Source organism: Mus caroli, unplaced genomic scaffold, assembly GCF_978045245.1.
Source record: "Mus caroli unplaced genomic scaffold, Mus_caroli_1 scaffold_5, whole genome shotgun sequence".
In the NCBI taxonomy this organism is placed as follows: Eukaryota; Metazoa; Chordata; class Mammalia; order Rodentia; family Muridae; genus Mus; species Mus caroli.
In genome coordinates, this window is record NW_028227260.1 from 30440257 (window position 1) to 30455721 (window position 15465).

General features: G+C 38.8%; 1 protein-coding gene across 3 annotated transcripts in view; it reads right to left on the minus strand.

Moving 5' to 3' along the window:
• Tbc1d8b (TBC1 domain family member 8B) overlaps positions 1-11569 on the minus strand; it is a 67361-nt gene extending 55792 nt beyond the window's left edge. For all 3 annotated transcript variants that reach the window (XM_029473353.2, XM_021152905.3, XM_021152904.2), the window contains exon 1: positions 11256-11569. In XM_029473353.2, coding sequence (XP_029329213.1) covers positions 11256-11385 — 130 coding nt within the window. In that variant the 5' untranslated portion in view covers positions 11386-11569. The remainder of the gene's footprint in view (positions 1-11255) is intronic.
• Positions 11570-15465: the final 3896 nt, after the last annotated feature.

Sequence of the window (15465 nt, forward strand, 5' to 3'; positions counted from 1 at the left end):
GTCCTCTGATATGCTGTGACACTAGGGACAACGTGGTCAAAATCACTGACAAGAAAGCTTTATTACTATTTGGGGGCAACAGAAGGATTGACAACATTATGTCTTACATAATATAAAAGGAAATTGCTAAGATTTTATAAGTGCATGAAGTAGTTAGTTAATATAAAACTATGCAACAAGCAATTGGGAAGCTAGCACTTGAATACATTTCTAGTCACTTGGGGGAACTCTTCCAGCTCATTAAGGTGGAATCATCAAGTCCCTCCAAGTCATGCAGGGATTAATGTGTGCCAATGTGTGAGTTCTAAAAGTACAAGAAAATAAGAAAGCAGCAATGGGCTGCTTTTCCATATTACAGAGGTTCATCATCTGACTGCCTGAACATTGAGGCTCGTAAATTAGCCTGCTCATGGGAAACCTTTGTAACTATCATAAATTCAAAAGACACTAGACACTATCAGCTGCATGGTAGAATAAGAAATTTGAAAATACAGATACTCGAATTATCCTTTGAGTGGCTATAACTATGACATCACTCAATGTTCTAGAATGCCCATGGAGTTTGGCAGCATCCTGGAAAAATAAGTCACACCCACCTTCTTAAGGAAATAATAAGTACATTAATTAATGTGAAATGTTTTTATTTAATAGAGTAAGATTACAAAAAATGCCAAGTTACGTGATATTTTTAAAGGCAGCTTTTTATGAATAATAATTACTATCACAAGCCAATCCTTTTGGCTAGATAAAGAATCGCAGACTTTGGAGATGAAAAACATCCTGACTAGTCATATAATCTAGCCTCTAGCATATTTACCTCCTCACAGTATCCCTTGCCCTTACTTCTTTAAGGCTTCCTATTTCTAAACTAAAGAAGATATTGTATTCCCAAAGGTTATAGTCAGGGCCCATCATTTGGGTTTATGATCTGTAAACAGAACTCTGTGCAGAATGACTCTGCTTGGTTAATGCTGTTGTCAATACCCTAAAATCCTTATGATTTCATGGGTCATTTTGTTTTCATTTTGCAGTTAGTTCTACCTACTACATAGCCTATCCTGGATATAATGGTTAAAAGTGTCACTCAAACTAGACTACTAAAACAGATATAGTAGCTCCTTTCTATAATCACAACACTATGGAGCCAGGAAAGTCATGGGTTCAAAGTCACCCTCTGCTACACAGCAAGTTGAAGACTAAGTTGGGTTACTTGAGACCCAGCTCCAAAATAGGTCAAAAATAAACTACTTCAATACCAAATAAGGTCTGAACCATTATATTATGGACTCCATAATTCTTTTTAAATTATTTTTTTCAGTATCCAGGGCCTTGTTTATGGTAGCCAAGAACTCTAACACTAAGCAACATCTGCAGTTAAACCCCATGGTTCTTAATGTAGCCTAAGATAACTAGATGTTTGGATACCAGATCACTATTAAGTTATGCTTGTGATAAAAATACATTGACCTTTTTTTTATAAATGTAAGCACTGACCTTAGTATTACTTGCTATAGTAGAGATTGTTTTTAAAAATATATACGTGAGCCAGGCATAGTGGTGCACGCCTTTAATCCTGACATTCAGAAGGCAGCAGCATGTGGATCTCTGGGAGACCAAGGGTTACATAGTGAGTTCCAGGATAGCCAGAGCTACATAGTGAGACTATCTAAATTAAAAACAAAAACCAAAATATATGTTTATATTTACCCATATTAATTTTATGTCATCAGCTTTTGTTCAAAAATGAAATCTTTATTTTCTTCTTGATAACTTGTAAGTTTTGAGATTATAATGTAATTACATCATCCCCTTCCCTTTTTTCCTTCTAACACCTCCCACATATATCCCCTTGCTCTCTTTCAAATTTATGGCCTCTTTGTCTTTAACTGTTGTTACCTTTGTGTGTGTTACTAAATACATTCTGTATAACGTCATTTGCATTATGTTTTCAGGGCTACCATTTTGTATTCTATAACCAATTGGTATGCTTCTCCCTAGGAAAGACTGTTGCTCCCACTCTCAGTCATCTTTAATTGCCCATCATTCTTTGTGTAGAGTTAAGACTTTGTAATGACCACAAAGATCCATCTACTTTGGCATGTCTACTCTCGACCTTGTTCAGCTGATGCGTGGGTAGTGCTGTTGGTGAGACCTCATAGGTGTAGCTTCTGACATTTCTAGAAGACACAAACTCCCTGTTCCTTTGGCTCTTACATTCTTTTCACCCCCTCTTCTGTAATGATCTCTAACTGGGTTCCGCACTCTGCAGTTTTGATTGGTTGTATATCACTGCTTTTACCCGAGCACTCCAAACCATCCAGATCTTTCTGATTCTTGATTTTTTTCCCTTTTATATTCCATGGTAATGATTCTCAACTCAAACAACAAATTTGAGTCAGTCAGAAGAGTTTTAAAACTTAAGTTTTGAAACTACTGAAGTCCAAGGATTATGACTTAATTGATCCATCCTAAGATATTGTTGTTCTAGTTTTCTTTACTTACAATATAGCAGAATGTCTATGTATCTACAATCTAGTTTCCATAATAATCAACATTTTTATTTTGTCTTCTTTCCAGAAATATTTTAAATTAAATCCAAGACATCAATTTCTCCATAAATACAGCAATATCATTTAGTAGCTTTTAAAAGTTCCTTAGTCAAATGTAACAGGCAGCCAGTGTTAAGAACACAGACAGTAGGTTAGTGTACGTGCTGCCAAATCTGCCTATCTGAGTTTGATCCCTAAGACCCATATGGTGAAGAAGAGAACTGACTTCTACTTGTCCCCTTGTTCCCCATACAGACATACACAGCATCAGGGTAAACAAATAAAATCTAATAAAAAGTACACAGATCAATGATTGCCCCTTCCAATTTTTTGACAATGAATGCCTTTTTTTCCCTGTACTGGAACAATGATTTTGATAAGCAAGAAATTATAAAGAGTTGAATGTTAAAGGAAAGGCCATTAGAACAGCTACAGGTTGAAGATCATGGTTTTGATGGCTAATGTCGGCCATCAACTTAACATATCTAGGATGGAGGAATATCAATTGAGGAACTGCCTCCATCAAAACAGCCTGTAGGAACATCTGTGGGGGCATTTTTTGATTGCTATTTGATGTACAAGTACGCAGCCCACTGTGAGTGATACTATCCCTAGGCAGATGGTCCATGGTTGTCTAAGAAAGAGTCTGGAAGCAAGCCAGTAATCAGTTTTTCTTCCTAGTTCCTGCTTCAAGCTCCTGTCTTAGGTTCCTGTTTTGGCCTCCCCAGATAATGGGTTGTAACATATAAGATAAAAGAAACCTTTTCCTACCGCCAAGTTGGTTTTGATCAGAGTATTCTATTACAGCAACAGTAAAGCAAACTATGGAGTCTTCACTACCAATATGCTAGTTTAGTACACAAAATAATGTCTACTTTTTGGGGGGAAGTAGTTCTGTTTATAAAGTAGATTGAGGGCACTGTGTAATACAACACTGTTCTAGCTGCAGAAGAATAGTGTAAACGAACTTTCCAATTACCAATAGGATTCATTTCTAGTCTCTATAAAATGTCTGATTACATATTTGGTCCATAGTAATGACTGTTGTAACCTTACAGCTGATTCTTTAATCATAAGTTGTCATGCTTACAAAGTCTAGCCAGTACACCTTTACTGAATTTTTTATAATGTCAGTCTCATTAAAAGTTAATGAGAAAACTAATTAGTAAACTGCCAATGCACTTAGTAAGAAACATATTCAAGTAAGAGAAAAGTGTTTTCAACGGAGGTTATAAATTTTCCTAATTCTATTATTTTGCTACCAGATCTAAACCCTTCAAACAGAACTCTGAGTGCTTATTTTAGAATAACCCAATGGCCACATGGCATTTTGAAAGCTGCCAATTTTACACTAGGAGCTTTGGAAAACAGTTAATAAAAAATAATTCTTCTTTAGGTTCTATTTTTTCATCCTTGAACATTTTTAAAAAAACATTTTGGTTCATTTAAAATAAGAAGAAAACAAAGATAATAAAACCCAGCAATTATGATTATCCATTGCTTTAAAACCTTATTCCTTTACTCTATCTAAGGAAGAGAAAAACAAGCCCCTATACTTTTCATTGAAATATCATCAAAGACCAATTAAATGTTAATTTTTAGGTCTTTTTAACTCACTGTTTCAAATTTCCCCCTGGTATAGATGAAGATGTTCTTTCCCAACAACCTTTATATAGTTATTAACAACATCGTATCTTGAGTCCCACGTTTCTAATTCCAAATAAATGCATCTGGAATATCTACTCTGTCCCAACAACTGCTATGTTTTGCTTTATAATATCATTCCTCAGTTAGAATACCTTTTGACTTCTCCCTAGCAAACAGCCTCTCAGATACCGATAGTGCTTATAGAAAAATGATTTAATTAAAAATGATCTAAATTGGATTTTGGCAAAAAGCTTCACAGATGCCACACTGGAATTCTGCCACAAGTATCCCAGCTATTGTTGTTTATTTCTGATTTTAGAAAAACTTTATTTATTTATTTAATTTTATTTATTTTTTAGGGGGAGGGGTTCGAGACAGGGTTTCTCTGTATAGCCCTGGCTGTCCTGAAACTCACTTTGTAGACCAGGCTGGCCTTGAACTCAGAAATCCACCTGCCTCTGCTTCCCGAGTGCTGGGATTAAAGACGTGTGCCACCACACCTGACTTGTTTTCGTTTTTATAGCACCTCTGCTAATCATAAAATATATCAGAGCTAGGTATAGAAAACTGGACTGGAGGTTTTTAATATCTATTTATTTATAGATTAAATAAGTCAACAAAACCGAGCTACTATCCCAGTAATAAAATACTTGTTTACTTGTTTGTCAAATGCTCTAGAAGACTGCAAACTTCGTAGGAACCATGCCTATTCTATTAACCAAAATCAGTAACAATACATTTCACTGTATCTGATTACAGTAAAATCATTCCAAGAATTATTACAGTTTATTCTGTTACCAGATACAATTGGCTCACATGTTCTAAATCCCTCCAGTCTCTGCTCATGGATCAATTTTTCTAAAATATGAAGCCCTTCCTTGTGTATCAGAACATCTTACTTTATTCTTCATATTGGTTATCACCTCCACTCATACCACACAGGATTTGACTGTTTATCTCTCTCATCTAGAATGAGACCCCATGAAAAAAATTGTTTTAGTTACTGCTCTATCTTCAGCAATTAAAAACAGTTCTTGGGGCCTGAAGAGATGGCTCAGTGGTTAAGAGAACTGGCTGCTCTTCCTGAAGACTTGGGTATGATTTGCAGCACCCACAAGAAGGCTCACAACTATCTGTAACTCTAGTTCCATGGGACCCAATGCCTTCTTCTGGCCTCCAAAGGCACCACATACTCATACATGCATACGTGCAGTCAAAATATACATACACATACAATTAAAACCAAGCAAACCAATCCTTGATTGTTAGAAGGCATTTAGTAAATACTTGTTCTGCAAATATGTGTGCAATCACGTTTAAGATTTTGTATTATCCTTTGTACTTACATAGCAGTGGCAAAAAAAGGCAAACAGGACAAAATTCATAACATAAAGGCAACACAAAGCCCATGTAACCACCATCACAGCAATATGGCAACTATGCTTTTTATTATTTTCAGCTTACTTTATACCCATATTCCTTCCCGAACTGTCCACACGCAGCGAGAGATTTCATAAGCTGAACTGGTATTCCTTCTTCAAGAATTTTGCTTTAAAAATACTAGTAGGAAAACCAAAATTGTATTTTTTTTTTCAATAACATTCTCCAGTACAAGTGGTACTTAAATCTGTAGAAGTACTATTAGGGGACTTCTGGGATTAGAGCAGTCCTAGATCAAAGGAAACTTGGTCATGATAAATTATTCTAATTCTCTTAAATTATCCTGATTATAAATACCAGATGTATAGTCAGCATTATAATATTCCCTAGTGATTATCAGTATTGTGCTCTTGCAGTGGTATCATTATGTTGGACATATTCAATATTATTCCTTCAAATCAATTTCTATATACAACATGGAAAATAATTATTAGGGAAAATGGTTAGGGAATATGGGGAAACTAGGGAGCGAGGAAGAGAGGGAGAGGACGAAGACTGATTGCTTTGGTCTTTAGGGCCTTAAAATAGCATTTAATATGAAAGGTGTCACATTTGGGTACTGCCACGTCGGTACTGAGAATTGATTTCAAAACCCATTTGACCTACACTACAGTGACCTGAGATAGAGAAGACAATGTTATCTTCACCTCACAGATGAGTAAGCTAAGATTTTATTTATTAAAAAGAATTTCAACTCTAAAGGGACCAAATACATATTAAAGAACAACAACAACAAAAAGGTAAAAAGCTAAAAGAAGCAGGGTTAATGAAGGAAGTGTATCACTGGATGGTGCATCTATACACTATGAATGCTGGCTTAAAATTGGATTATTGAAGCAAAAGTTCCATACGATAGCATCCAGAGTTGGGGCCTGCCTGCCTGCCTGCCTGGAACATCTTAATTCTTCTGAAGGTGTGTGTATGTGTATGTATCTGTGTGTGTATGTGTGTGTGTGTGTTTGTATGCATGTGATATTTATATGTATATATATTCCAAAGGTATATAACATATCTTTAAATAGGAAAGGACAGGTTGAAGTTTTGAGAAATGAAGATGGTCAGTTTAATCGTTTTGTTTTCTTGATAAAAGGAAGGATTATTGACTGCCTACCTATAAGCCTTTTACTGTTTTAGGTACTTGTTGCTTATGTCTCTCACCATTTTCCTTCCCCTATCTGCTCCTAGGGTCTCTTCCTTTGCAGCAAAGAGTAGAATATATTTGCTCCTATGCACCTTAGGGCCATGAACCTGCAGTCCTTAAGAGTTAAATTAAAGTCATAATTATACAGATTATATGTAAAGGGTTTGGGGGAGACATACAGATTTATAGTGTTAAAGAGAAACATATGTACCCTTTAGCTTAATTTTAAAAGCAAGAAAACTGATAACACTGATCATTTTAATTCTTGAAACCTACAAGGCTGCTTTTTTCTTATTCCAAGGATTTTTAAAATTTTATTTATTTCTATTGTATGAGTGTTTTGCCTGCATGTATGTCTGTGCACCATGTGCATGTCTGCTGCCTACAGAAGCCAGAAGGTGTCCTATAACTGAAATCATAGACAGCTATGAGCTGCCATGTGGGTACTGAGAATTGAATGTGCTCCTCCAGAAAAATAGTCACTGCTATTATCCATTGAACCATTTCCCCAACTCTCAAGAGATCTTTAAGGATACTTTTTACTTGATTTTACAGGGATTAGATGCTTAAAGGATTGGGGAAGGAACACAAAATATGATTTGTCCTTCCTACTGTTTACCATGTGGGGTTTTCCTTTTTCTTTTCTTTTCTTTTCTTTTCTTTTCTTTTCTTTTCTTTTCTTTTCTTTTCCTTTCCTTTCTCTCTCTCTGTCTTTCTTTCTTTCTTCCTTTCTCTCTCTCTCTCTCTCTCTCTCTCTCTCTCTCTCTCTCTCTCTCTCTCTCTCTCTCTTTCTTTTGAGACAAGTTCTTTCTGTGAACCCTGGTTGTCCTGGAACTCACTCTGTAGACCAGGCTGGCCTCAAACTCAGAGATTCGCCTGCCTCTGCCTCCTTAGTGTTGGGATTAAAGGTGTGCATCACCACCAACCTGCTGGGATTTTCTTTTTAATAAGCCAATATGATACTTTATTCTGAGTGTGAGTTGCATGTGTATGGGGAGTAGGACTTTCCAGACCTATCATAAAATGGTATGTTTACCCTTTGGGATTTGTGAGCATGGAATCCAATAACATTTTGCTAACCCATATGTAATAGGAACATTTCCAGAGTTAGACTTTTGAGTTGGGAGCTTAAGCAAAAGAAAAGCTTTGGGTTTCTGTGACATGGACAATAAAGGGTTATACATTCCCTTTATTACATGTGTGGTTAGAGAAAATCATTTAGAGTGATTCATAAAGTATATATAAATATAAAATGAAAGATTACATCAAATATTTTAAAATAAAGGGCTTTTTTCAAATGTAACCATGCTCTAATTACACAGATGCCTTAATTTCAAAGGAATAGTACCAAAGTAAAAGAGGAAACAAGGAAAGAGAACTATTTACACTCTTTTGTTTTAATGTTTATTTTCAACCTGTGTTCTACATGAAATTAAAAAAAAAAAAAAGGTCTGCTGATGGTAATTATAAATCCAGTGTCTAAGAACCTGCTTACCATTATTCAGGTATGAAAACTTCAAGAGTAAAATTCTTTCAACAAACACCCAAGCCTTCCTGATTGGCAGGTCTCCCTAAGCCACAGTCAGGAGAGTACTTAACAGGAGGTAGTCTACGTAGTGGCTCTCATCTGCCAAGCAGAGAAAATTGCTGATTTGTGCTTAATAAGCCAAGTATGCATAAATTATTTTAATTACATAAAACAAGGGGCTAAATTTAGCTGCAATCGTGCAGTCTTTACCTTTCTCAACCATGAAAAGGCAAGGGAAGAATGTGAGGCAGCTAGAAAAACCCAGAGTAAAATAGTCTCTAAATAAACAAGAAACCAAAGCAACAGTAACAACTTTGGGTATAACAAAATTTTTTTACAAAAGTTCCATTCTGCTGTAACCTAGGATAACTAAGAAAGATAAAGTTTGATAAATGATCAGTAATCTAACCAGATGCCCACTAAAAAGTATCTTATAATTCTAGAAAAGGGACCTTGGGACTCTACTGTGAAGATTCTTTGGAGAGAATCATCATTATGAAAGAAAAATTAGTTCACCAAGCTTAGTGTGGTAGCAAATACCTATCATACCAGCATTTGGGAGGTTGAGGAAGGAAAACTGTCAGTTTGAAGCTGGCCTGAGCTATATAATTAGACCCCCCCCTCAAATGGAATCAACTAAATTTCATCAAATCTATACTCAAGATATAATATTACGGGGGGGTATTGCTCCCAATCATCACATATCAAAGAAAACAAATCTTAAAGTACAATTATTAACATTTCTCAAAGGTCGCTGTCATTTCTCCATTATACTAAACATAAACTAATCTTATAAAGGGATAGTACGTAACACAACAACATATCAAATACATAAAATGGACAAAGGCAGGTTTATGCTGGCCTATACTGATGCTCTGATGAAAGCTCATGGAAATGAGGACAGCACAGCTCTTTGCTCCACAAGTTTAACTAAGAAGGCAGTAGTTAGGCAGCCATGAAAATCAGCATACACTTTTGCTCTGAACCAAACGGAACAACAACAACAACAACAACAACAACAACAAAAAAACATTTAAAATATCTCTTTGCTCCTTTTTGAGTTATTTTGTTAAATTTATATGACTTTGGTGGTGATTTCAGGCATCTTATCATTGTCACAAGGAAAACAGTCATGCAGATACAAATTGACTATAAGTTACTCATCACAGCACACATATGCAAGTGATAGAAATTTTCATTTATTTCTTCAGACGAAGTTCCTTGTGTTCTAGCAATAGGGAACTAACAAAAGAGGTGAGTGGGGTAAAGAGAAAATCCATTTTAATTGACCTGTTTGATATCCCAGAGAAAGGGGGAAGGGACTCTCACAGATGTGAAGGGGGAATAGGTTGAAGAACTTTGGGAGGGGGGACCAGGAGGAGGGCAACATTTGGGATGTAAATAAAGAAACTAATTAATTTTAAAAAGAAATTTCTATTTAAATGAAAACTTTTCTCTAAAACAACTTGTAATTTTTAAAGTTCAGGAAAAAATGTAAAATGCTACTTTTATTATAGGGGCAATGTTTGTTCCCATACTGCCTGAAGGCCCTTTTTAGAAATTGGATAAGTCAGATAAGTTGATTGTTAGTTGTAAAGTCATATATATCATAGGACATATGAATTCTATCCACATTAGAGGGGGCTTGCCTTAACATAAACATACCTTTATGAACATTATCTTCCAGTTTACACACTTATCTCCATAGAGTAAGCACCATTCTTTTTAGCCAAAGAAGATCAATGTCACATAAGCCACGAAACTTCTTCCTTCAAGCCTTCAGTAGTCCTTTGGTTCTGATTCTATTTTTTTCTAGTAAACTAGTTAATCTTCCTAGTCTACTTCCACCCTCCTCTCTCAACCCAGCACTTTAAAGGCGGTGACCAAAATTATAATTCTAGCACAAAGTGGTGCCTTAAGATTGCATATATGAAAGAATTTGATCAATGTCATCCAACAGGTAAGAGGTAAGGATGTGATCAAAATTCAGGTGGTCAGAGTTTTGCTTCTTCCCTCTACATCACCCTCCCCAAATTAAGCCTGCTCCACACTTCAAAACCGTAATACCAAACTAGGAATTACCATGAAAAACAGCTCTTGTCTCTCCAAGGTCCAAATTTGTAAAAAGCCCCTATCGAAGACTAAGGATCTAAAAACAACCTTCTTTGTAACCTTCAGACATGGGCCAGTTTTGAATTTTTAAGATTAACAACTGTGGGAGACTGGCTTAGAAGAGTTGAGTCTCCTTCTTGTTTAATTGGTTTGGTTTACACATCTTTGAAAGAAGGGGCAGAGCCAAACTCACTGGAGAGAAACGTACTCTTAGAAGAATACGGGGGATCCCAAAGGTTGAAAACTTGGATATAGCAAAAGATGCGAAACTGGGAGGAGGTGAGTAATTCTGAGGGCTACTCCTCCACTTCCCCAGCATCAAGCAGCCCCACGCCCCGACCCAAATCTCACTTGCAGCCTCTCTCTCAAGGTGATTGGGGCACTTCATTCTCCTTAGGATCCCCATGTCCTAGCAATGTCCCTCACACACTCGCACTCACTCCCTAGGGTGGTGATTATTTGTATAGATTTTGGAAAAAAAGTTAGGTCCACACCCGCGAACCTGCTCACCTCGCCGGTCTTAACGGGACTAGTCTAGCTAGCGCACTGCACTGCCCATCAGCCCCTTTTGCCATGGGAAGCGACCCATCAGGTACTGGATTCCCCCTTAGCTTCTCCTATCGCGGTAAGACCCGAAGAGCAACTGGGAGTCCTGTGCAAGACAGTCAGGACGCGGTGGTAGCAGAGGAAAGGTGGTGGCGGGAGCAGAATTCCCCAGTCAGTCGCCCTGGGTTTAAGATGAGGCAGTGGGCAGCGACGAGTAACTGTTTGCCTTGCCACCTATTCAGTGACAGTGGACCCAGCCTTAACGCAGGTGTTGCTGGCCACAACCGCTTACCTGTAAGTCCCCCTCCTCCTTCTTCCCCGTAGCCTCGACGCCTTTGCAGGACAAAGTACTCGTTGGATCTTTCCATCAGCCAAAGCTTCAGCGCATTTTTCAACAGCACTTCCTCGGGCTTCAGCCACATCTTGAAGAACTTTGTGCCGCCTCGGGAGCGGCGGCGACCTATTTGTCCTCCTCACCTCCACCCTCCCAGCCTGTCTTTACCCCTCTACTTTACCCCTCTACCCCTCTACTTCTCCTCCCACCAAGTCTTCCGTTGGTGGCGGCGCCTCCGGAGGTTTTCCACACTTCCCCCAACCGTGTCTTCTCTCCCACGTAGGCAGAGAGAGTGCCAACTCCCTCCCACGGAGCTACTGCCAGACTGGGAAATAGTCCCGCTTCACCTCCTCTTGGGAGTTGTAGTTTTCTATCCATTTTTCCCGTACCCGGTCTAATGTAGCGCTAGACTACATTTCCCACAATGCACTGGGTTACTAGTTGGGTGGGTTGGGGGCGCTTTTGAGGCGCTCCTGCCACCAGTTAAGTGAGTTTAGCCTGTGTAAAGTTAAAAAGGGTTTTCGTTTGTCTTTTTGCTTCAAATAAGCTAACCCCGTGTATGACAAAAATGCTCCTAGTTCTTTTATAGTTTGTTGAAAACAAAGTTTCCGGCATTTTTGAGTAATGGCCCATCCAGGAAACAGTAGCCTGCAGCAACTTCCATTTACTTTGCGCCTACTAGGTAGTAGGTGATTTCTCAGGTGATCCTCGGGGAAATCTTTCAAAGTGGATCGTCTGCTTTGCTCGCTAATAAATGGAAAGCGCTAGCAAGCGAAGTTACTTACCCACGCTCTCACAGTGGGTGAATAGACTCGTTATTCAAAAGCCTTGCCTAAATTAAACTCTGTCCATTCATAACAGAAGAATGTAAATCTCAGAAAACACTTCTTCACACACACTTGCGACTATCCCTTCCCCCATGCTGCCTCTGTTTATTTGACTACTGGCTGAAAAATCTCTACTCCAACTTTTTAGGTATTTCTTTTTTCTTAAGATTAAAAAACAAACAAACACCCGAAATTCCTTGCAGGGCAGGGCAGCCTTCTTACTTGATACCTTGATAATGCTGCACAACAGCCTACACACTAAAATGAAAGAGTTCTGCTGGGAGGAAGTATTTGAGGGCTGGTTGTTGTTATTGTTGTTGTTAGGATAACTCAATCCCGACAGGGAAAGAATAGAATGAGAGTGAAAACTGTCTTATAGAAAGAATGCAGATAAAAGGTCCTGAGAAGTTGGCAAGGTATTCAAAATAAAGATATAGGGCCATGTGGCTAAGACAGTGGACTGGGACACTCAGACTAGGAGTCCTGGAGCCAGTGAACTCTGCCCCAAGGAGTGTCTCCAGGTTAAATCTTCCAAGACTTGGGCGGTTTCTGGCGAAGCAGGCATATGTCACAAGCAAGTATTTATTTTTGTGGAAGAAAAACACAACCATCACCACCACCAACAAAGCAAAATCCCAAGGCAGAGTGTTTTCTAGCGCAAAGTCATCCTTTGAAGGTGTATTAAGGCACATCATTTCTCCATTTCTTCACAGTAAAAGGTCAATAAATGCAGCAAATGTGGATAGCCTTTGTCTTCCTTCATTTGTACAGTTTCAGCCGCCATTGTCCATCAGTATGCTTATGGTTCTAATTATGGCAAAGAACATCAGAATTGGATGGTTCCTTCTCTGTACACTGAACCCAGCCAGGGCTACCCAGATGCTCTGTCTTAAGTTCCGGCCCACTTCCAGCTCGGAGCTGGAGCTGGGAATTTAGAACACTTTTGCATTTATAAACAAACACTTCACTGATTGTATAGAGAAAACAGTTTTCAAATCGAATTATGTCTATTGCGCTAAAATTTGTCTTGATCATAATGTACTTCAAGTCTTTGCAAATAATTGTTTCTCTAAAACCACATTTAAAATATCATGGCATTCTTTTCATTGTTCAATTATGAATATTCCTGTAAAATACTTAGGAACTACAAACAATCTTGAATATCGCTGCTGATATTGTCCTGGAACTTAATGTATAGCATGCTATGCTCATTAATAAGTGTCTTAGTTAGGATTTTCATTGCTGTGAAAGGATACCATGACCAAGGCAACTCTTTTTTTTAATTATTTTATTTATTTACATTCCAGCTATTGCCTTCCCTCCTGTTTCCCCTCCCACAATTTCTCATCCCATTCCTCCCCCCTTGCCTCCTAGAGTGTGCTCCCCACCACCAGGCATCCCCCTTCCCTGGGGCCTCAAGTCTCTCAAGGATTGAGTATATCTTCTCCCACTGAGACCAGACCAGTCAGTCCCCTAATATATATTTGCCAGGGGCCTTGGACCTATGTGTCTATGCTGCCAAGGCAACTCTTATAAAGGACAACATTTAATTAGGGCTGGCTTACAGGTTCAGAAGTTCAGTCTATTATCATCATAGTGGGAAGCAGGGTAGCATCTAGGCAGTCATGGTGCTGAAGGAGCTGAGAGTTCTACACCTTGTTCCAAAGTCAAACAGGATAAGATTGGCTTCTAGGCAGCTAGGAGAAGGGTCTCAAAGACCACCCCCACTGTGACACACTTCTTCCAAAAAAGCTACATCTACTCCAAGGTCACACCTTCTAATAGTGCCATTCCCTGGGTCACACATACTCAAATTACTACATTCTACTCCCTGGCCCCCATAGGCTTGTACAAACCTATGAGTCTCTGGGGGCATACGTAGCCATAGCATAATGCAAAATACATTTAGTCAACTTCAAATGTCCCCCATAGTCTTTAACAGTCTCAACAATGTTAAAAGTCTAAAGCTCAAAGTCTCTTCTGATGTTTATCCAACTACTTCACTGTAATCCCCTATAAAATCAAAATAATAATAAAGAAGCAGATCACATACCTCCAACATCACAGGATATACATTACCATTCCAAAATGTCACAGTGGGGAAATATTGGACAAATGCAAGACCAAACGCCAGCTGGGCAAATTCCAAATCCTGCATCTCCATATCTGATGTCAAAACACTCTTCAGATCTCCAACTCCTTTCATTGCTGTTGACTGCAACAAACTTCTTTCTCCTGGGCTGTTTCCATTCCCTGTCAGCATCTTTCCTCAGCAGGTATTCCATGGCTCTGACATCTCTAACATCTTGGGGTCTCCAAGGCAACTTCGACTTTACAGGTTCTTGTTCCAGTGCCCGGGATCCACACACAATCTTCTGGGTTTCTTGAAACGGCTTGGGTCACTTCTCCAACTCTGTCCTCTGTAGCACTCAAAGCTCTGGTTGACTCTACTCCACTGCTGCTGCTGTTCCTGGTAGCCATTTAATGGCTGGTACTGGAATCTCTAATATGCTGGGGTTTCTCATTGCAACTAGGCTTCACCAATAGACTCTCATAGGTTCTCTTTATGGTGTCAAGCCTTAACTTCTTTGCATAATCCCTTTAGTCCTAGCCTGTCACCTGCAATGGAGGCTACACTTTCACTAATGCCCTGGCCTCACACACTGGCAAGCTTCAGCTGTTCTCTATGATCCTTTCATGCCTTTAACACCATTACCCATCTGGGTGGTTCTTACATATTATTAAGTCCAGCTGCAACACGAGGTACAATCCTGGCTATATCTGGAACATAACTTCTTTGCATTCTCAGAAAATAATACATCCTAGAAGATTTCTTGACCACTGATAATTTCTTAGCTCCAGCTAGCCAGCATCGATTGTCCCAGTAGTCCCTTTTATTCCTCACTCTAAAGCCAGAGTCACATGGCCAAAGCTGCCAAGTTTTGCAGTTTGCTTGAGCTGGAACATGGCCCCCTTGTTCTATTACAGTATCAACAGCTTTCTGTTTCCCAACTCCTTCACTGCCTAAACTTGGCTGTCCTGAAACTTGCTCTGTAGATTGACCTACCTTGAACTGAGAGATCTGCATGGCTCTGTCTCCTGAATGTTGGGATCAAAGGCATGTACCACCATGCTTGGACTTAAGCTTTTCTTCACCTAGAAATTTCATTGTCCAAGCCTGGCCTTGAATTCAGAGAACTATTTGCCTTTGTGTCCTGGTATGTACCACCATGCTTGGGCCTAAGCTTTCATGGCCACTATTCCTCAAGACCTAGATCAAAAGTGTGTGTACTCCATTTCTGGACTGTAATTCATTTCAGATTAAAACTAACCAAGTAATA